At 48.7% G+C, this 21806-nt stretch overlaps 1 protein-coding gene across 2 annotated transcripts in view; it reads left to right on the top strand.

Moving 5' to 3' along the window:
* Positions 1 to 200: 200 nt before the first annotated feature.
* The window catches only part of RHPN2 (rhophilin Rho GTPase binding protein 2), a 70882-nt gene continuing 49276 nt past the window's right edge, over positions 201 to 21806 (top strand). Inside the window, exons 1-2 of one of the 2 annotated variants that reach the window (XM_069549002.1) lie at positions 201 to 416; positions 14562 to 14677. In XM_069549002.1, coding sequence (XP_069405103.1) covers positions 348 to 416; positions 14562 to 14677 — 185 coding nt within the window. In that variant the 5' untranslated portion in view covers positions 201 to 347. The remainder of the gene's footprint in view (positions 417 to 14561; positions 14678 to 21806) is intronic. The other variant, XM_069549003.1, reaches the window with a different exon arrangement.

The raw sequence follows: 21806 nt of genomic DNA, 5'->3' as shown, positions 1-21806 counted from the left end.
TGGGTCTCGCTGCGAGACGCCCCTGCGCCCCTGGGCTGAGGCTGCAACCGCGCCCAGATTAAGCCCCTGAGGCGGGGAGGAGGACAGGTGAAGAGCCCAGGGGCTTGAGCTCGCAGCTCCGCCAACCTCGCCAAGGGCTAGTGCGGCGCGCTGCCAGTTCGGAGTCGGGGCGGGGCCGGGGGCGTGGTCTCTGCGGGCCGCGCCAGGTCTGCAGGGCTGCGGGCCAGGCCTCAGGCGGGGCTGGAGGTGGGGGCGGCCGCGAAGGCGGGGCGGGGGCGGGGCCGGGCGCCCTCTGGGACCAGCGCGCTGCTGAGCTTCAGTCAGTTCTGCGCTCCGGTGCCGCCAGCATGACGGACGCGCTGCTGCCCGCGGCCCCCCAGCCGCTGGAGAAAGAGGGCCACTGCTACTTTCGGAAGGTGGGCGGCTGTGGGCGGGTGGGGAGTCCGCGAGCTCCAGACCTCTTTCCAGGCTGTGGAAGGGGCTGCAGAGCGCGAGGCCGGGGTGGAGCAGGCCGGAAGGGGGAGGGGGCGCACTGGCCTGGGGCGCTCTCGGGGGAGGCTCGCGGTGAGGGGTGCGGCGGCGGTGCACCCGGCGGCCTAGAGCAGGTGACTTCCGGGGCTGGGAGTGGGGGGACGTCCGGGCCGCCCCGCGCAGGTGCCGGCGGAGGACCGGGCCAGGAGGGGCTCTCGGAGTCGCCCCCGCCGGCCGTCCCGCGCGCTTGGGGAAGGGACGGTTCCTCGAGCGCTGGCACCTTGGCGTCGCGGCGCGTGGCGACGCGAGCCCAGCTTCCACCCGAGCGCTTGGTCGTGGCGCGTGGAAGTGGAGCCGCTCAGGAGGGTTGCCGTCCCCTCTTTGCCTCCAGAATGCTTCCAGTGTAAGCCTCTTGGACTTTTTAGTGGTCGGGAGGGGACGGGCTTCGTCTCCTCTGCGCGCGGCAGACCTGAGGGCAGCGGTCTCGCCCGGTTTCCACTTTACGCTAAAGCGGATTTACCCGATTGCTGTGGAGACCTGCGGCGAGTGCGGCTCCGCGGGAGCTCGGTGCATACGGTGGCCTCTCACCTTGAAGTTAACAGTTCGTAGCTCAGCCCCTCAAAAGAGGCCCAACCCACGGAGCGGGGTCGCTGGGATGCCGGCAGGTGGCACGGCCTGGGCTACAAAGGTGTTTTTGAATCCGAAGTCACGGGGACACCTTCCATCCTTCCTTGTCTGTCCCAGTGAGTCTAAAAATAGCCTTTGGGGCTTGGCCAGGCGGGACTGGGTGGGTTGAGAAGTTGTGTGTGTGTTTTTAATAACTTCTATGACCGAAGGCAAAGGGCGTAATTATAAACAGGGCAGTGAAACTGTTTCCCACAGAACAATCAATTCCTAATTGTTCCAAGCCTAATGATCGAGCCAGTGAAAACGCTCTGGGCGGCTTCCTCCTTCTCCCTTGACTCTGCCTCGGGGCGTTTTTTGCTCTCTGGTGAGCAGCAGTGTCCCTCCGGGATGGGCGGGAGAAGATTCTGGGGACCGGTGAGGACAGAGTTGGAAAAATTCTTTTTGGTTAAATTGCTTTTAGCATTAAAAAAAAAAAAGTAACTTTAAGGCGTATTTAAGTGAAAAGATGTCATCACGGAATTACAGGAGTAAAACTTCTAATTATGTGCGGCATTTGGACAGAGGATCCACAGGCAGTGGAGTTAAAGAAGGAGGCCAGGCCAGGGAATCCTGAGATCTTAGCCCTAGGGCCTCAGACCTTGACTGCCACCCCTCCCCCACCCCCAGAATTGCAGTGTAGCCTGCAGCCAGTGGCTCCCCCGTTCTGAGACTTCATTTCCTCCCCAAATTGTTTGTCTTCTGAACAGGTGGATGTCTGGACCATCTGGGGGAAATGACAGAGGAAGGGGCAGAGGAGATGGTGAACACCTGCCAATGTTATGTTCCTTGGTCTTCCAGAACAGGTTTTCCTGGGGAGGATATGCATAGGACAGGATGGAAGCCCAGGGAGCTGTGAACGGATGCAAAGCTTGAGTGTTTTTCAGGTGGATTCTCCAATGGTAGATAAGAGGATCGTGGGTGCGAAATACGATGAATCACTGGTTTGCAATTAGAAGCATCTCTTCTGAAAATGAGACCTTGTAATGATCATTGTGTTACATCATACTAGTCCAAAGAATGTTCCTAGTACAGGTTAATAAAAGGCATTGATTGGGAACCTTCCCTGAACAAATGCTCCTTGAACGACAGGTAGACGTTACACAGGTGAAGGAGGGAAGAGCATTTCAGGTAGAGGGAACACTGGTGAAGGCACTGGATTGTGAACACTTGTGAGTGAGCCCTCAGGGGTGTGGAGGTGTAACGGGGAACCAGGCCTTTCGGGGGTCATGCATCCTGGATGCAGGGAACGGGAACCTGGGGACCTATCAAAGTGCTTCATTCAGGGCCAGACATGTGAGATCTGTGTCTCAGAAAGACCACATTGAAAGCTGAGAAATCAGTAGGTGAGCGGTGGGGGAGAGGCCAGGGTGGAGCCAGGCAGGGGATGTGGAGGGTTAATCCTCATTGTCTCTGTCCTACTCTGATAGGGACTACTGATGACTTTTCAGTAACTTTAAGTACTAGGTAAACACACCTCACCACATATCCTTCCCACCAGCTTGTACCCCTAAGTCAAACATGGCATCCAGACTGGAGGCAGGGATCCCATTGTGGGCTGTGGAATGAAGAGGGCTTGAGCAAAGGCAGTCAGCAGGGATTGGAAGAATGAATGGACCAGATATGGTGGGAAAGGTGCTGCTCAGCGGAGTCCAGAATGTCTGCCTTCAGTGTCTGGGGGGATGGTCAGGGGCCTCAGTGAGCTGGGGTAACCAGCAAGCTGAGGTAGGGGCAGTGGACTTGAGGCCCCCAAGAGTTATCCAAGTAGTGGTCCCTGTGGGGAGTCCACTCAGTGGACCCAGCAGCCATGAGAGTACCCGGGCTGGAGTTGCAGCTTTGAGGTGCCCCAACGTGGAATGTGGTGGGATATTGTGAAAAAGGACCCAGTATAGAAGAGAAGAATACCTTCACTTAAGGGACAGGCAGAGAGATGGTAAACAAGCCCAGAGGGTGACAGTGTTGAGGCAGCTGAGAGAAGAGATCTTTCTAGTAGAGAGATGAAGCTGACAAGTCAGAAGAGCCCCGGAAAATCCTGGATGTAGTCCTTTAGGGGAGTGGCTCCAAACTGTTTGGCACCAGGGACTGGTTTCGTGGAAGATAATTTTTCCACGGACCAGGTCTGGGGGTGAGGGTGGGAGGGGGTCCGGGGGCAGGGCATAGGGATGGTTTTGGTATGATTTAATTTATTGTGCACTTTATTTCTATTATTATTACATCAGCTTCACCTCACATCATCAGGCATTAGATCTCAGAGGTTGGGGACCCCCTGCTTTAGGGGGTTCTTGGTAAATGAGTAAGTGGAGAATTGGGGGCAAAAGTCAGTGTGGGGGAGTACAGGGGGAAGAAGGGCAGAGAAAATAGTTGCGGGAGGGGTATGGGAGAGAGAAGAAGGCAGGTTTGTTTAGAATGAGGAGGGAGGTCTAGGGACTTCTGAAAGCTGAGAGTGAAGACATTGGGATGGTGTGAAGATTCAAGGGAGAGAGCGACAATAGCTGTCATAGCTGTCGGAGGCCCCAACTGGTGAGGACTGGAAACAGCTGGGGCACATACTGAGTGGATGAGCCAACTGGGGGCAGGGAGTGAGGACCCCGAGACGGGGGTGTTCAGGGCAGGGCAGGCCCCCCTGTCCAGTCTTTGGGGATTTTGTGCACACTTACCAGGTCAAATTAGTTTCCAGTCAAGTCAGACTTCTTCATTCTTATTCTGTTTATCCTGCCTTCCCTCTCTTTCCTCCTTTTTTTTTCTTAAAATGATTTCTGGAACTCCCCTGGGGGTCCAGTAGTTAAGACTGTGCTTCCAAACACAGGGAGTATGAGTTCGATCCCTGGTTGGGGAATGAATAACCTATATGCCGTGTGGCACGGCCAAAATTAAAAAATAAAACTCACTTGTTTATTTGGCTGCACCATTTCTTAGTTGTGATATATGGAATCTAGTTCCCTGACCAGGGATCAAACCTGCACCCCTGGCACTGGGGGCCCGGGGTCTTAGCCACTAGACCACCAGGGAAGTCCCTGTACTTTTCTTGAACATGCCATTCTAGTCTGTTCATTTAAAAAGCATTTATTGTGTGGCAGCAAGCTCTGAGCTTGATGGCTTTCAGGTCTGGGGGTACACTTTACCCTAACTCATCGTGGCTCCTGTGGCAGTTCATGAGTGAGAGAAAGTCGCTCAGCCGTGTCCGACTCTTTGGGACCCCGTGGACTGTGTAGTCCATGGAATTCTCCAGGCCAGAATACTGGAGTGGGTAGCCTTTCCGTTTGGGGGCCCCATTTCCTGGGATAGCTCAGGCCATGCTTGATTAGACAATTAGCCTCTTTTGCTGTAGTTCAGGGAGCAAGAAGTGGCGGGGTGGGAGTACATGGTCCATATTCAGAGCTGAATTGTGTAACTTGTACACAAAATGAAGATTAATTGCCCGAAAGTCCTCTCTGCCTGCTGGTCCTAGACCCTGAATGTATGAGACAAACCTGGCAGAGAAGGAGGTCCTCTGGCAAGTCAAGGTCTTCTTGGGGTTGTGCAGGATGTGGCTATACAAAGCTGAGGACCCGGATTCAGTATGGCGCCAGGTCAGGCATGAACACACCCTGCACAGACCTGGCCCCCTGGGTGAGCACCTTGGGTGGGTGGGGGGGTGGGAGTGTCTCTGAATTAAGAACATACAGAAAGTACCGAATACTTTCTGGCCTGTCACGTGTCACAGTATGTTTCTCTCTTCTCTGGTTTCTCATTGTTTTTTTCTTTCTTTTTTTTAAACTAATATGTTTAAATAGAAGTACAGTTCTATACAAATAATTAATAAATTACTTTCTTAAAAGAAGGACCCATGAAAATGGAGTTTCTTTTTCCCAGACAGATTTCTATGCTCAGCCTAACGTGTCTTGGAAGAATGTGTGTTTTGGCCAGGAGTAAATGCAGAGTAATACGTTACCAAGACGCTGCATGCTGAGAGCTGACCCTGTCTCTGGGGCTCTCCGAGGCCCGTAATCCTAAAACTCACAGGAAGATCTGTTCTTGGCCAAGAGAAAACCAGCTGGAGAAAAATCAGACAAAGATGTTTCCCAAGGCTGTTGAGAAGACCTAAATGAAAGGGCTTAGCAGTATAAGGAAGAAGAGAGTTGGTACAAAGTACAGCATTGTGAGACCTTATCTCTGCCTCTCCTTCCTCTGGGAACACTAATGGCCTGAAATGAATTTAGCTCCATTGTTTTTACCCAAGAGCTGGAGGAGAAGTTGTTTCTTATTCACAGAAGCCTTCATTCTGGACAGGGCTCCAGGGTTCATTGTGCCCTGGTTTACGGGCCCTGTTTACTCTGGATTTCCTCGCGGATCCAGCAGAGAAGGAAGGAGAATTTTTTTTTTTTTTGATCCAGTGGCTCCTCTTAGGTCCTCCTCTGCACCATTCATCTTAGTGAAGTATAATTTCCTGTTAGACACATGTATCCTTTATCTGTCTGCATCTGCGTAGGGGAACATGGGCTGAGGAGCCCAGGCTGGGTCATGGGGTTCATCCATTCCATCTTTACTGAAGGGTGATGATATCTCTCCAGGTGTTTGAACCCACCCTTGGAGCTTTTAATCCTTCTCCCAGTGGGGGTGGGGGAAGGAGGAGGTGTAAAAGTTTGTGATGCTATCTGCTACCCACCCTCCACCCACCACCCCACCATGGTCTGAGCCAGATCCTAGAGGCCAGGCTGGATCCAGGTTGAATATGACCTTAGTGAGAGTCTGACCGGCTTCAATGGTGCACACCAGCAGCCCAGGGGGCGTGGTTGACCAACATCTCCTCACCTTTCATTATGGCCAGGAGGGAGTCCCCTGGCAGAAGCAGGGTTTTAGGTGACTCAGAGGAGAGTCAGCACCATAAGCTGTAACACTGTAAATGTCGCTTGCTTCCTGGGGCTATTTGGACAGATTCCAAGCCACCACCTGATGATACAGAGCATTGGCTTTAGCCTGATCACCACTTCCTCCTTTGGCTCAGGTACTGGAGTCTCATGACGCAAAGGCTACCTTGGAGGTGGCCATAAAGGACAGCAGATCCGCAGGTGCAGCGCAGCTCAGCCAGCCCGAGCATCAGACTGAGTGTCTGCAGAGCAGGCAGCAAGGGTTGCCAGCCTGGGGTGAGCTCGCCAGCCTGCAGCACCAGGAACAGGGAAAGATGCAGGTCCCCCTGGCCTTGCTGGTCAGGCCCACAGAGTTTGCTAGGGCCATATGCCTTAGAAAATTCCGTTTCTGTTGGATTCTAAGAGGAGAAAAGGACGGGATCAAAACCTGCCACTTCAGAACTAGTTTGTTTTTCTCCAATATTATTGTATTAGAAACGTAACAGGAATTCCCTGGTGATCCAGTGGTTAGGACTCTTTGCTTTCACTATGGAGAGGAGCCAGGTTAGATCCCTGGCCCTTGAACTAAGATCCTATATGGCAGTGGACCAAAACAAGCAACAAAAGAAGTAACAAATTGTTTGGAAAAAGGTAATTATAGAAGTGTACAAAATTACACACATACCAGCCCTGATCTAGATAAGAACTGTAAACTAATGAGTATATCCTGTGTGTGTGTTAGTCGCTCAGTCATGTCTCACCTCATGGACTGTAGCCCACCAGGCTTCTTTGGTCCATGGAATTCTCCAGGCAAGAATACTGAAGTGGGTACCATTCCCTTCTCCGGGCGATCTTCCCGACCCAGAGATTGAACCCAGGTCTCCTGCATTGCAGGTAGATTCTTTACCGTCTAAGCCATCAGGGAATACATTCTACCAGTTGAAATAAATGGGTCGTTAGTTGGTTCTGAAAATACATTTGACTCGCAGAAATGTTGTGATCACGAATCTTTGTAGAGTGGCACACACTTTGTACCCACACAATAGGTGTCTATAGATTTGTAGAAGTGACTGAATAATCTTGTTCAGGATTATAGCTACATTTTGGTTCATACTGTGACCCCTAACCCTGTGTGGATGGATGGGGATGCTGGAGGGAGGCACCTGACAGAGACTGTGGAAGGGCAGGAGGCCTCTTTATAAGTGCCAAGTTCATGTTTTAATTTTTATGGACGTGGAAGAGGTAGATTCTGTTCATCCAAACTGCCCTGAATCTCCACTGTGGTGAAAAGTTAAATTAGATGTATTTTTGTGTATTGCAGGGTATCACATGCTATTTCTGTGCTTGCTGGTTGTCAGTTTCTGGCTAACTTATAAACAAACAATTGTGCTTTCCAGAGCTTGGTGGTTGAGTGAGGGATTGCATAATCCTAGGAAGGAGTGAGAAAGTGAGAAAGGCAAAGAAAATAACTTCGCGCACTAGAGAGGCAGCCAAAAGCACCCCGTCTTCCATGCCCTGTGTGAGGGTCTCTAATCAGGAGACCCTGCGTGGTCACCCATCACTCAGTCTCACTCCTGACCTGGAGACCTCAAGTTCACACTGTGCCCTCAGTTTGCTGGAAACATATCTACATGTGTGAGTTTTATCTTTGGCTGTGTGGAAGAAGGGCCTCACTGGTTCTCTGGGGTGTAGGGGGAGCCAGGTGCCAGGCACTGCCTAGAGCAAGTCCCCCACCCTCCCTCCACCGCACCCCTCCTTTTTGGGAGGAAAGATTCCTCCAATGCCTCTGTGTCTGCCTTCCCAGTGACCTGGCCTGTCTGCCTTTTCATTGTCAGTCTCTGCAAATGTAGGTTGAATAGCCTTTCCTTTCTCCAAACCCACTGCCTCTGGTGTTTGCCTAGGTCCTGCTCTTTGTGTGTGTGTGTGTGTGTGTGTCTGTTTTTACTTTTTACTTTTTTGGGGGGTGGGGGAGCCACGCCACGCAGTGTGCAAGATCTTAGTTCCCTGACCAGCAGTCAAACCTATGTCCCCTGTAGCGGAAGTGCAGAGTCCTAACACTGGACTGCAAGTAAGTCCCTAGATCCCGCTCTTTTTGTTTGTTTGTTTTTGGTTATGCTGGGTCTTCTTTGCTGTGCGCAGGTTTTCTCTAGCTGCAGAGAATGGGGGCTACTCTTCGTTGCAGTGCAGAGTCTTCTCATTGTGGTAGCTTCTCTTGTTGCTGAGCACGAGTTCTAGAAGCATGGGTTTCAGTAGTTGTGACCCATGGGCTTTAGTTGCCCAAGGCATGTGGAATCTTCCTGGACCAGGGATTGAATTGGTGTCCCCTGCATTGCTAGGCAGATTCCTTGCCACTGTACCACCAGGGAAGTCCCGTAGATCCTGCCCTTAAATACTTGTTTCCCAGCCAAACAGCTTGATTGTTCACAAAGGACATGTGCATGTATATTAACACATAGAGTTTTTACTCTGGATGAACTTACTCTGGTTAGGACTTTTTCTTAGCTGTAGTTACCAGGAGATCTATTCCCAAATGGTTTAGGCAAATAAGCACACTACGTGTGGTTGTCGTCATTCAGGCGCTCAGGTCACTTTAATGGTTGTCGTCATTCAGTCGCTCAGTTGTGTCCAACTCTCTGTGACCCTGTGGACTGCAGCACACCAGGCTTCCATGTCCTTCACCATCTCTTGGAGTTTGCTCAAACTCATGTTCAGTGAGTCGGTGATGCCATCCAACCATCTTGTCCTCTGTCATCTCCTTCTCCTGCCTTCAATCTTTCCCAGCATCAGGGTCTTTTCCAGTGAGTCGGCTCTTCGCATTAGGTGGCCAGAGTGTTGGAGCTTCAGCTTCAGCATCTGTCCTTCCAGTGAATATTCAGGGTTAATTTCTGTTAGGATTAATTTCCTTCCCTGCTGGCTCGGCTGGTAAAGAATCCGTCTGCCATGCAGGAGACCCCGATTTGATTCCTGGGTTGGGAAGATCTGGTGGAGAAGAGATAGGCTACCCACTCCACCATTCTTGGGCTTCCCTGGTGGCTCAGCTGGTAAAGAATCCGTCTGCAATGTGGGAGACCCGGGTTTGATCCCTGGGCTGGAAAGATCCCCTGGAGATGGGAATGGCTACCTGCTCCAGTATTCTGGCATGGAAAATTCCATGGACTGTATAGTCCATGGGGTTGCAAAGAGTTGGACATGACTGAACGACTTTCACTTTCACTTTCCTTTAGGACTGACTGGTTTGATCTGGTATGGTACATTCTTACAATGGAATTCTACTCAGCAATGAAAAGGAACAAACCACTCATAAATATAACAGTATGGATGAATCCCAAAGCAATGTATTGAACAAAATAAGTCAGACACAAAAGAATATATACTATATAATTCCATTTATACAAAGTTCTAAAACATACAAAAGTCTAGGATGATAGAAACCAGAGTCTTGGTTGCCTTGGGGAATGACAAGAATTGTATATTATATTTATTTTTAAAAAATGGTGTAAGCAATAAAGGGAATGCATTTGACTCCTGGAACTAAGAAGTCCTGAGGAACGGCTTCAGGCCTGGCTTGATCTAGGGCTCAAATGTCACCCAAGACTCAGTTTCTCAGTTCTGCTCCCCCAGGTTAGCTCCGTTTTGGGGAAGACACTCCCCCGCTCTGGTAACGTGGCTGCAGCTGCCCAGTCTCAGCATCTTCCTAGATTCAGGGCTGATGGGGGAAAGTGAAGGCCCATCCTTGATGGGCTCTGGTTATCCTATGTCAAGTGCTCACCTTGAATCAGACCCGAGGTGAGTTTGGTTTCCAGTTGGCCAGGCATGAGTCAGATGTCCTTCCTCTTGGAAAGGAGGTGTGGGAGCATGAGTCTGCCAGCCTGACTGTTATGGGCTACAAGGTGGGAGAGTGGAAATTGGGTCACTGTGGCCAAAGGGTGTGCGTGCGTGATGTCAGGCAGCCCTCAGCTGGGAACCATGAGAGGGAAGCCTGGGAATTGATAGGTGAGCTGTCCCGATATCCCCACACATTCCTGCTGCTCCAGCTCAACTCAGAGTGGCAGAAAGGACGTGGGCTTAAAGTCCCTCTCTCATCCTTACTGTGTCCAGCATGTTTTTGTTTTTTTGTTTTTTTTTTTTTTTTTATTTCACACAAACTCTTGGTTGGGGCAGGTGGGATCTAGTTCCCTGATCAGGGATCAAACCCACGTCCTCTGCACTGGGAGCATGAAGTCTTAACTAACCCCTGGACTACCAGGGAAGTCCCCTGCCTTTAACATCTTGGGTAGCTCACTCATCCTCCAAGCTTTAGAATTGTGGGGTCCAGGATGCTGTACCAGAGCCCACGTGGGCTGTCCAACACATGGGAGACCCCACTAAGCTAGTGAGAAAGCTGAACTTTCACTCCGTACTTGCTTTTCTCGGGTGTTGGCAGTTGGACCATCCTTCCGTGTGTTGAGACGAACGCCCTTGCCCAAGCCTTAGTCTGGTCAGGAAACTGACAGACTGTGTACAGTGGACAGACTCAGGTTCACTGTAAGACTTAAGGACAGTGATCCTAGAGGCCAGGGCAGTTCATTTGCTCCCCCCTCCCCGTCCTCAGTTCCCAGGCCAGGCCAGTCTGACGGGTGCTGCCTAGGTCCTGGGCACAAGCCCACAGTCCAGTTTGGAACAGTGCTTCCTCCTGTTGGGATCCAATGAAGAACTAGGCGTGACTGTGGGTCCCCACTAGTAGAGAGCCCCCTTGGCAGGGGCCAGTAGACAGCAAGCAGCCTCTGTGATTCTAGGGCATCTTTTTGACAGTCTCAACCCAGATTCATCTCTCAGGGCTCTGGGTAGTTTCCAAATAGCCCTGTGGGTGTGTCTGGTGTTTCCAACAGGCCCAGCATTCCTACCTGTCAGTAAGAAGTAATGTGATTTGGGGTCCAGTCACTCAATCAGATCTAATCCTAAGCATTCCTATGTCTTATCTGGAAACTTGACCCCACATCTGTGGGCTGGTTAGGGTGTAGCCATTCCAGGCCTGCCAGACGCTGGGTGAGGTATGGGAGCAGGAAAAAGTTCTTATCCTTGAGCTGGAATGGCTGCTTATCAGCTCTGGGAATGTCCGTAAAGGAATTAGTTATTAAGGCTTCTCTGTAAAATAGAACACAGCCTTGGTGAACCATGTAATTTTAAGTCAGATCAAGCCACCCCTTCATAGTAATTCTGGGAAGTAGAAACGAAAGAGGCCTGCAATTATTTTAGCCCTGTAATATTGTTAGCTTAATATTAAAGACATTTTAATCTTAGGTCTGATTTTCTGATTTTTACTTTCAATCAAGGGTCATTTAATGGTGTGAAAACCATTAATAGTCTTAATTTTAAGACTATTCCAAGTCAGATTGTGACTGTGTAATTTGAATTTGGGAAGCTGCGTGGGGGACAGGTGGGGGTGGCCACCTGCTACGTTGTTGTTGCTTAGTTGTTGAGTCGTGTCCAGCTCTCTGCGACCCCATGGACTGTAGCTCCCTAGGCTCTTCTAACAGTGGGATTTCCCAAGCAAGAACACTGGAGTGGGTTGCCATTTCCTTCTCCAGGGGATCTTCCCAACCCAGGAATCGAACCTGCGTCTCTTGCATGGGCAGGCAGATTCTTTACCACTCTGCCACCTGATGCGATGGGAGAATGAGAAATCTCTGTGGAAGGAGACATGTAACAGCTCCTTTCTGACTCAGTGGTCCAAAGGCGGCTAATATGGGAATCCCTGAGAAGGCTGGGGCTGCAGATAACCCATTTCTTCCTCCTTGGGGTCAAGGCCATGGGTGTGGCTTGGGGCAGAGGTGTGGGAGGCTAGGTATGTACAGGGCTGCAATGACAGTGACCAAGCAGTGACGCAGAGAGAAAGGGCAGTTGCCTCGCCAAATACTGCCCACCAGCCACTCCCAGGGTGTGAGCATAAGCCCTGTCAGTGGGCAGAGCTCAAAGATATGCTTTAGAAAGGAATGGAACCTTCAGATCCCTGGGCTTCTATTAATACCTGCTGGAGTGGGAAGAACACTATTAGATTAAAAGGAAACTTTTTGAATCACTTTGCTGTACACCTGAAACTAACACTATATAGTAAATCAACTATAATTTACCAAACAAAAGGGGGGAATTCCTTGGCAGTCCAGTGTTTAGGATGTGGCTTCTCACTGTGGTGGCCCAGGTCTGATCCCTGATGGGGAACTATGTGCCCGAAAGCTGCTCAGACAAAAAAAAAAAAAAAAAAAAAAAGGAAACTTTTTTTTCTGATGTTAAACTTTTCACAATGAAACATTGATTATAATCTAGAGACTTTTCTGTTGGTCTGATGGTTCAGACTCCGTGCTCTCAATACAGGAGGCAGGGGTTGGATCCCTGGTCAGGGAACTAAGATCCTGCATGCTGCCCAGTGAGGCCAAGAAAGAGAGAGCAACTGGAGGCTGGATTTGGCACATGGATGTTAAAAAAAAAGGGGGAAACTTTTTTCCTGACCTTGAACTTTTCACAGTGAAACATTGATTGTAAACTAAATACCCCAGGAAATAATGGACAGAGAACACAGACAATTCTCCAGAAAAAAACAATTTAACAGATCAATAATATAAGAAAAAAAAAGTGTTTCCCTTCACTAATAACAAATGCAAATTGGGAGAATGCTGCTGCTGCTGCTAAGTTGCTTCAGTCATGTCTGACTCTGTGCGACCCTATAGACAGCAGCCCACCAGGCTCCTCTGTCTCTGGGATTCTCCAGGCAAGAATACTGGAGTGGGTTGCCATTTCCTTCTCCAATGCATGAAAGTGAAAAGCTCACATATCAATTTGGCAAAGATTAAAAATACATATCAACTCAACAATAAAAGACAACCTGGCTTAAATATAGGCAAGAAACCTGAATTGATCTTTCTCCAAAGATATACAAATGGCCAATAAGCACATGAAAAGATGTTCAACATCATTACCCATTAGGGAAGTGCAAAGCAAAACCACAGGGAAATACCACACATCCTAGGCTGGCTATAATAAAAAAGACAATAATAACAAGTATTGAGGAAGATAAGGGTAAATTGGAGTCCTCATCTACTGCTGGTGGGAATGTAAGATATTGTAGCCACTTTGGAATAGAGTTTGACCTCAAATGGTTAAACGTAGTATTAACCATATGATGTGTGACTATGACATAGGAGAATTAACCATATGACATAAGAGAAGGGAGTGACAGAGGATGAGGTGGTTCAATAGCATCACCGACTCAATGGACATGACTTTGAGCAAACTCCGAAAGACAGTGAAGGACAGGGAAGCCTGGCGTGCCGCAGTCCGTGGAGTCTCCAAGAGTTGAGCATGACTTAGAGACTGAACAGCAACAACCACCATTTGACACAATATTCCACTTTTAGATCTATAGCCAAGAGCAAGGAAGACATTCATTCGCATAGAAACTTCCACGGAAGTAAGCAGCCCCATTCATAAGAGCCAACAGTGAAAAGCAGCCCCCAATGTCCTTTAACTGATGAATGGATAATGAATGTGCATATCGACTGGAGTGTTAGGGACAGAAGTGAAGTACTGATACGTGCTGCACTGTGGATAAACCTTAAACTAAGTGAAAGAAGCCCATTGCAACAGACATTCCATCATGTGGAATGTCCAGATTAAGCGAGTCTGTACAGATAGAAAAAGTAGGTTCATGGTTGCCTAAGGCTAGTGGGGGACCTTTAGTTGTGGCATGTGACATCTAGTTGCTCAGCCAGGAGCCCTGAACCCATGCCCCTTGCAGGAGAAGCCTGGAGTCCCAAATGCTGGACTGCCAGGGAAGTCCTGAGTCTTGATTTTCTGAGAGGCCGACGCTGGCCATGGCATTGCATACATGCTGTTCCTGGGGGGAGGAGCGTGCTTTGTATGATCCTTCATACCTAAGGAGGCCTGCACTTGGATTCCTCTCAGCTCTCTTTTTCCCAGTGAACCGGCTATGTGTCCTTATTGAACCTCTGTCGTAAATGTCAGCTGTGAGTGAACTGTATGTTGAGTCCTGCGAAACTCCAGTCATGTGGCTGGTCTGCAGAACTCCTGACACAGCCACTAATGTGGAAGGTAACACTATGCATATAAAATAGGTGGGCAGGGGCTTTCCTGGTGGTCCAGTGGTTAAGATTCCAAGCTCCCCATGCAGGGGGCCAGGGTTCAATTCCTGGTCAGGGAACTTGATCCCTCATGCTGCATGCTAAGAGTTCGCATGCTGCAACTAAAGGTCCCACATGGTGCAATGAAAGTCGAAGATCCTGCATGCCACAACTAAAAGACTTGGTACAGCCAAGTTAATAAATAAACATTAAAAAAAATCTTCTTAAAAAACATTGAGTAGGAAAGAAATTCCTACTCACTTCAGAGTCAATTCACAGTGCCTGTTTTGGCGTTGTGTTATGGTGAATGACTTTTATTTTCTTTTTTACACTTTTTGGCTTCTCATATATTTTCCATGTTAATGTTACTTTTATTTTCAGAAAAGATGAGTATTAAAAAAATTTTTTTTCTGTTGTGTTTGACATTTGTCATCATTTTTAGAGTGGCTGATCTTTAAAGGGGCTTCTCTTATTTTCTTTCCCTTAGGGTTGCAATCCCCTTGCGCAGACTGGCCGGAGCAAACTACAGAATCAGAGGGCTGCCTTGAACCAGAAGATCTTGAAAGCCATGCGGATGAGAACAGGAGCTGAGAACCTTCTGAAGTAAGTGTCTGCTGGTTCCGCCACCTCAACTGGGAGTCCTGCCTCTCCTAAGGCCTATCCATCTATTTCCTAAACTCCTCCACCTGCCAGACTTCCTCTCAGCTCTTGATTTTAGCTTTGAGCCTCCTCCTCATTTCTGGCACCTGGAATGGGCCCTGTCTCACCTAGAGGTTGGTTGTGTTAAAGACATGTATTTTATGCAGACTGTCTGTGTGGTGGGGGTGGGAGGATGATGGGGGAGGTCCAGTTATCCTATTCTTGTTTGCTTTCCCCACTTTCTTGGGGCCCACCTGTTTTCTTATGCCTGATCTACAGTCACTTCTTGCTGAATATTTGTTGAATGTATAAAGAAAAGGCTGAGAGAAAGGAAGGGATAGGAACCTTTCTGTTGCCAGCATTCATCTCTGTAATGAGAGGGGGCTCCTAGGCCTGGGGCTCTTGGGACACTCATTGTTATGCTCTGGTGGTAACATAGTTAACTTCTCAAGCATAGAACTCAGTGAAGCCTTACCTGTAGACTGTCTTCTGCAGAGTTCTGGGGTAGCTCTTGCCAGCCCCATGCCACCTTCTGCACTGTGTACGGGAGGCAGGCACTGTGTATGCTACCAGCTTACTGAGACAAATACCTCCTAGAGACCCAGAAAGAGATGGGGAGTGTTTGCTGGGACCTGGAACCTGGAAAGCTGGCAGGATATGGCTAATGGCTGTTTTCAGTGGGTCAAGTTCACTCTTGGAGGCCTTAAGGAGCCCAGGATGCTTGGAGGCTGCTGGGCCAAGCCAGATACATCAAATCAGGTGTTGGTAAAAAAGCTACAAGACTCGTGGTCACAAATATGTTTGAGGAGTATGGTCCGCTCTTCCTTATGAGCCGCTTACTTGAGCACTCAGTGAGGAGAGGAGAAGGGTTTCTCACCATGAACTTGGGGTAAATTCATTAAAAAAACTTTTTTTTCTCAATTTTATTGCAATTGAATTGCTATACAATGTTGTGTTAATTTCTGCTGTACAGAAAAGTGAATCAACCATACATATACACATATCCCCTCTTTTTGGAGTTTCCTTCCCATTTGGGTCACTGCAGAACATTAAGTAGCCTTCTCTGTGTTATATAACCTATACAGTAGGTTGTTATTATCTTTTTTATATATAGTATCAGTAGTGTATATAGGTCAATCCCAATATCCCATTTCATCCCACCCTTCTCCTTAAGTTCATTTCTGAACCAATCTGTTCCTTAGGGAAGATCTGTGAGGTATGAAGTAGGAGAAAAGAAAAACCCAGGACAGCATGCCCTGCGTATACATTTTAAGGGTTGAAGAAAACGCTGTTAGGGGTTCTTGGGAGCTAGGCAGGGTAGAGGTGACTCCTACTTGTCACACTGTACTTTCAATGTTTGAATGTCCTTTTCCAAAGTGTATGGATTACGCTTATGCATTTTTATTGTGAGATATCCAGAAGAATTGTGAGAGGCCCAGAAGATTAGTGTAAGTGACCCACTGCCCCTGGGTCAGAACGACAGTGTTGTGCCTGTGCTGGTTTCGTGACTCGTGGACTAGCAGACAGTGCAAGTCCCGGGTGGCCAAGTGTCTGGAACCTCTTCTCCAGCTACTTCCCCAACGGGGCGGGAGGAAGATTGTTCCTGGAGGAGACTGGGGACAATGCTGTAACACGTCGCCTTTTGAAATGTCTGACTGTGTCCCTGTCCCCAGAGAAGCCTGGACCTGGGAGTTGTCAGGTCCACTACGCAGCAGATCTCGTCAGCCAGGGCAGCTCAAGAGAGCCCCCCGATTTTGGGAGGACTTGCCATGCGCTGAGCTTGACATGCTGAGGGCCCCGCTGGTGTGTTTGTAGCCTTGGGTTTTGGTTGACATCTTGCCAGGCCAGCAGTGCGGTTGAGGGGGGCGGGTGGGGAGCCCTGACCCTGTGCCTGTCCAGTCATCCAACAAATGGATTTGTTGAGCACCTGCTAAGTGGCAGGCGTGCCTGAAATGCGAAGGGATAAGGCTGTGAGCAATTCAGACAAGGCTCTGCTTTCCTGATGGTTAATCTCTCTTGGGGGAAGCTTAATACACAAGCAAACAAATCCGCTCACGTCAGGAGGTGATGTTTTCCAGGGCACCAATGAAAGGGAAATGTGACAGAGGGTGATGCAGCGTGGCGTGGCCTTGGAGACCGAAGGTGGTCAGGGAGGCCCTTTTTGGCCAGGGCACTTGGCGTTGCTAAGGTGGGGACTAGGGCGGTTTTGTCTGTCTTGCTCTGTGAATGACACCAGCAAACAGCCCCTCTGAGGCTCGTTGTCAAGTCCGGTGTTGAGCTGGCAGGGGTGGGGGTGGAGTGCGGGTGGTTAATGATTCTTGCAGTGACCTGAAAGTTCAAAGTGCTCCTCTCTGGAGAATGTTGTTGGAGGAAACCCTAAAGGTATTTATTAATCTGACTTAACTGGCACCAACCGTTTCCCAAAAACAAATAGGGCGTTCAGCCAAGCACAGCCCTGGCCTGTGGGTGTCCCTGGCTGGCCAATTAGGGGGCTGTCCCTGCCAGCAAAGGGTAGTCAGAAAGTGCGCCCTGCTGTGCTGTCTGTCTGTCTGTTTTCAGGTTCCCAAATGCTCTGCCACAGCCTCCCGATGAAGGTAGAACAGATGGAATGTTTGGGGGAGGTTGTGTTTGGGAAACTGATCCTCAAATGTAGAAATGGAAAGGTCCCGGTCCTTATGGGCATCAGTAAGGGAGCTTTGAGGCTGGGTGGGTGTTGTGAGGAGCCAGGTTTTATAGGCTGTGAGCAATTCAGGCGAGACCCTGCTTTCCTGATGCTTAATCTCTCCTGGGGAAGACCGACTCTGATCCATATCGGCCAAGAGTCCATGAGCTTCCTGGAATTTGATTTGGAAGATAGCAGGTATTTTAAATGTGCCTTTTCAGGCTAAACAAAGACAATATCCTTTCTCTTTTCCTAGCTCCCTTTCCTCCCTTGAGAAAAAGCTGGGGTAGCCATGTGATGATGTTTCTCAAAAACAGATGGTCTTTGTGAAACTCAAAGCCAAGTCGTCACACAGCTTAATTTTAACTAACTGATTCTTTGAATAAGGGCAGGCATTTAACATCTTGGGCTTTAGGTTCCCTTCTTGGGGCCAGGAGGGCCTAGAAAGGAGTGAAGGGACCAGTGCTGTGAGGCAACAGGGAGTGTCAGGGGCTGTGGTGAAGAGCAGAGCATATGCTGTTTGGGTGGGAGGGGTCGGGCAACTCCAGTGCGGCCCACATGGAGTGTAAGGGCTAGGGTTGCCAGGTCTTCAGTTTTGCTTGTTTCTTTTTTCAGGAAAAGCCAGAGATCTGACTCCCCTCCCCACCTTCCCACCCCCTACCTTTTAAAAATCTTCTGATAATTGAATTTTAAAATATTGGCAGCTAGTTCAAGGGGGAGGAAAACACCCTGAGAGTCAAATGAGCAAGACCCATGGACCTCCAGTTTATGACTTCTGAACCAGAGGGTGATGAAGTCCTGGGACACGGGTACCCTGGGGTACATTGGTCTGTATGAGCGTGATTTGAGGTTCATGACTGCTCACACTATCAGTTCTGAGGGGGGCTGATGGCTGGGCAGGGGGATGTATGAGCCAAGGCCTTGGGGGCGTCTGCCTTCCTGCACTGAGAGGTGGGCTGGGAGCAGACGTCCTCCCAGACTCGCTGATCTGCTGCCTTAGCCGGGTGGCCACACGGGAGCACTGGGCACTGCTTACTCCAGTCTCCCTGAATCCCTGGTAGAGCAGGATTTGGGGTCAGATGGATTAAGGCCACACAGCTCCAGTAAAGTCTCCGAAGCTGGTACAAGCCTGTATTGCCTGTCAACAAGCCTGTTCCTAGAGGGACATTTTACTAAAAGACGTGGGAGAAAAATATTACACTAAAATAAACGGACATACGTGAGTCAGAATGCAAATTGACGTACACCTTTAAGAGAAAACATGGGGATGTTAGAGAAATTTTGGACTTGGGGCAAAGAAGTCATATATCCCATGGGACATCTCAATGGTGGAAAAGGTCTCAGAAACTCCGACTTGAGGGACATGTGTGGATGTGGTCAGTAGCCATAGGAAATCATTGAATGTGGCCCTCCTTTCCCTGTTCGCACATGGTGGGTTGATCACTCAGAGAGAGTAAGTGGGATACCTTTTAATTGTTCTGCGGCGTGTGTAGGCTCTTTATGAAAAGCCCAAGGAAGTAGGGGCTTCCTTAGTGGCTCAGACAGTAAAGAATCCACCTGCAGTTTGGGAGACCCAGGTTCGATCCCTGAACCAGGAAGATCCCCTGGAGAAGGGAATGGCTACCTACTCCAGTTTTCTTGCCTGGAGAATTCCATGGACAGAGGAGCCTGGCGAGCTACAGTCCATGGGGTTGCAAAGAGTCAGACATGACTGAATAACTAACACTTTCACTGTCAAAGGAGTAGGCTTCTCCTTGGTGGTCCAGACCAGAAGGTAGACCCAGGGCAGGAAAGGGCTAAAACACCCTTCTGCCTCATCCTGGTTGGTCTCAGAAACTCTTTCGGCTGTAACTTCAGGTGCCAGATAACAGGCATCTCAGAGGAGGAGCACACACAGGTGAAAGCTGAGAAACCCCATGTTCTTCCAAGAAGACCCCTGGAGAGGATGCATTTTCACCCAGAAAGGCAGCCCAGGTGCAGAACATCAGTGCTGAAGGGACCAAGGTTCTGGGTCTTCATTCCTGATTTGGGCCAGCTCCTCTCCCAGCCAGTGCACAGGGGAGCTGGCACACACACCATATTAAACTGATGGCGTCTTATGGGAGAAGCCCCCCGCCCTCCACCAGTGAATCCATGAAAAATCGTGATCTGTATTAGCAACGGTACACGCTATAGAGTTGATTTCTGAATCAGCATAGTACCCTAAGGTCAGCACTGTGGAAACGCACCCTGAGGGCCCCTCCTGGCCACCAGCTTTTTCCAGAGTGACCCATGATCTACTTGAAGAGGCCCACATCCAAAGAGCAGCTCACTGATCTGCTGTAAATCCTAAACCTCAGGTTGTTGCCAAGTTGAAAAGAAGTAGCAGATCAATATACAGAGGTGGGAAAAGCAAAGTGCCAGCATATTTGGAAGTTCTTCGGGTATTTGGTTGGAGGTCTTAGGGCCTATATAGTCATATTTAAGTTGGACCCATTCTGTTGCTAAGAACCAGCCTCTCCCCGACCCGCACCACCACCCCCCCCCACCCCCGCCCGCCGTCCATACCATTGACTCTGAACAGTCATCTTGACCCTGCCCTTTGTTCCTTCATAACCTGAAATTTGTGAAGCCTCTACCATGTGAAAAAACCTTGCAGGAGAAATACAGAGTGATAGTAGGCAAAAAGGTCTTGTCCCTCTAGGAATTATAATTGTTTGTCAGGCTTCACTCTAAAATGTATCTGAGGGACTTCCCTGGTGGTCCAGTGGTTAAGAATCCCCCCTCCAACACAGAGGATATGAGTTTGATTTCTGGTTGGGGAACTAAGATCCCACATGCCTCGGAGCAACAAAGCCCAAGCAAGTTGCAACTAGAGAGCCTGTGAGCTCGAGAGCCCATGTGCTGCAGCTACAGAAAACCTGCATGTTATGATAAAGAGCCTGCACAACCAAATAAAATAAAATAAAAGTAATAAAAAATTTAAAAGATAATAAAAATTGAAATCAAATAAAATGCATTTGAGGCACCCTAACACACTTGATTCTGACAGAATGTGGTCCACTGGAGAAGGGAATGGCAAACCACTTCAGTATTCTTGCCTTGAGAACCCCATGAACCGTATGAAAAGGCAAAATGATAGGATACCAAAAGAGGAACTCCCCAGGTCATTAGGTGCCCAATATGCTACTAGAGATCAGTGGACAAATAACTCCAGAAAAAATGAAGGGATGGAGCCAAAGCAAAAACAATACCCAGTTGTGGATGTGGCTGGTGATAGAAGCAAGGTCCAATACTGTAAAGAGCAATATTGCATAGGAACCTGGCATGTCAGGTCCATGAATCAAGGCAAATTGGAAGTGGTCAAACAGGAGACGGCAAGAGTGAATGTCGACGTTCTAGGAATCAGCGAACTAAAATGGACTGGAATGGGTGAATTTAACTCAGATGACCATTATATCTACTACTGCAGGCAGGAATCCCTCAGAAGAAATGGAGTAGCCATCATAGTCAACAAAAGAGTCCGAAATGCAATACTTGGATGCAATCTCAAAAACGACAGAATGATCTCTGTTCGTTTCCAAGGCAAACCATTCAATATCACAGTAATCCCAGTCTATGCCCCAACCAGTAATGCTGAACAAGCTGAAGTTGAATGGTTCTATGAAGACCTACAAGACATTTTAGAACTAACACCCAAAAAAAGATGTCCTTTTCATTATAGGGGACTGGAATGCAAAAGTAGGAAGTCAAGAAACACCTGGAGTCACAGGCAAATTTGGCCTTGGAATACGGAATGAAGCAGGGCAAAGACTAATAGAGTTTTGCCAAGGAAATTCACTGGTCATAGTAAACACCCTCTTCAAACAATACAAGAGAAGACTCTACACACGGACATCACCAGATGGTCAACACCGAAATCAGATTGATTATATTCTTTGCAGCCAAAGATGAGGAAGCTCTATACAGTCAACAAAAACAAGACCTGGAGCTGACTGTGGCTCAGATCATTAACTCCTTATTGCCAAATTCAGATTTAAATTGAAGAAAGTAGGGAAAACCACTAGACCATTCAGGTATGACCTAAATCAAATCCCTTATGATTATACAGTGGAAGTGAGAAATAGATTTAAGGGACTAGATCTAATAGAATGCCTGATGAACTATGGACGGAGGTTCGTGACATTGTACAGGAGACAGGGATCAAGACCATCCCCATGGAAAAGAAATGCAAAACAGCAAAATAGCTGTCTGAGGAGGCCTTACAAATAGCTGTGAAAAGAAGAGAAGCGAAAAGCAAAGGAGAAAAGGAAAGATGTAAGCATCTGAATGCAGAGTTCCAAAGAATAGCAAGGAGAGATAAGAAAACCTTCCTTAGCGATCAATGCAAAGAAACATAGGCAAACCACAGAATGGGAAAGACTAGAGATCTCTTCAAGAAAATTAGAGATA

Source organism: Ovis canadensis, chromosome 14, assembly GCF_042477335.2.
Source record: "Ovis canadensis isolate MfBH-ARS-UI-01 breed Bighorn chromosome 14, ARS-UI_OviCan_v2, whole genome shotgun sequence".
Taxonomy (NCBI): domain Eukaryota; kingdom Metazoa; phylum Chordata; class Mammalia; order Artiodactyla; family Bovidae; genus Ovis; species Ovis canadensis.
The sequence above is the reverse complement of the archived record's forward strand: the minus strand, read 5'-3'. Positions and strand labels throughout refer to the sequence as shown.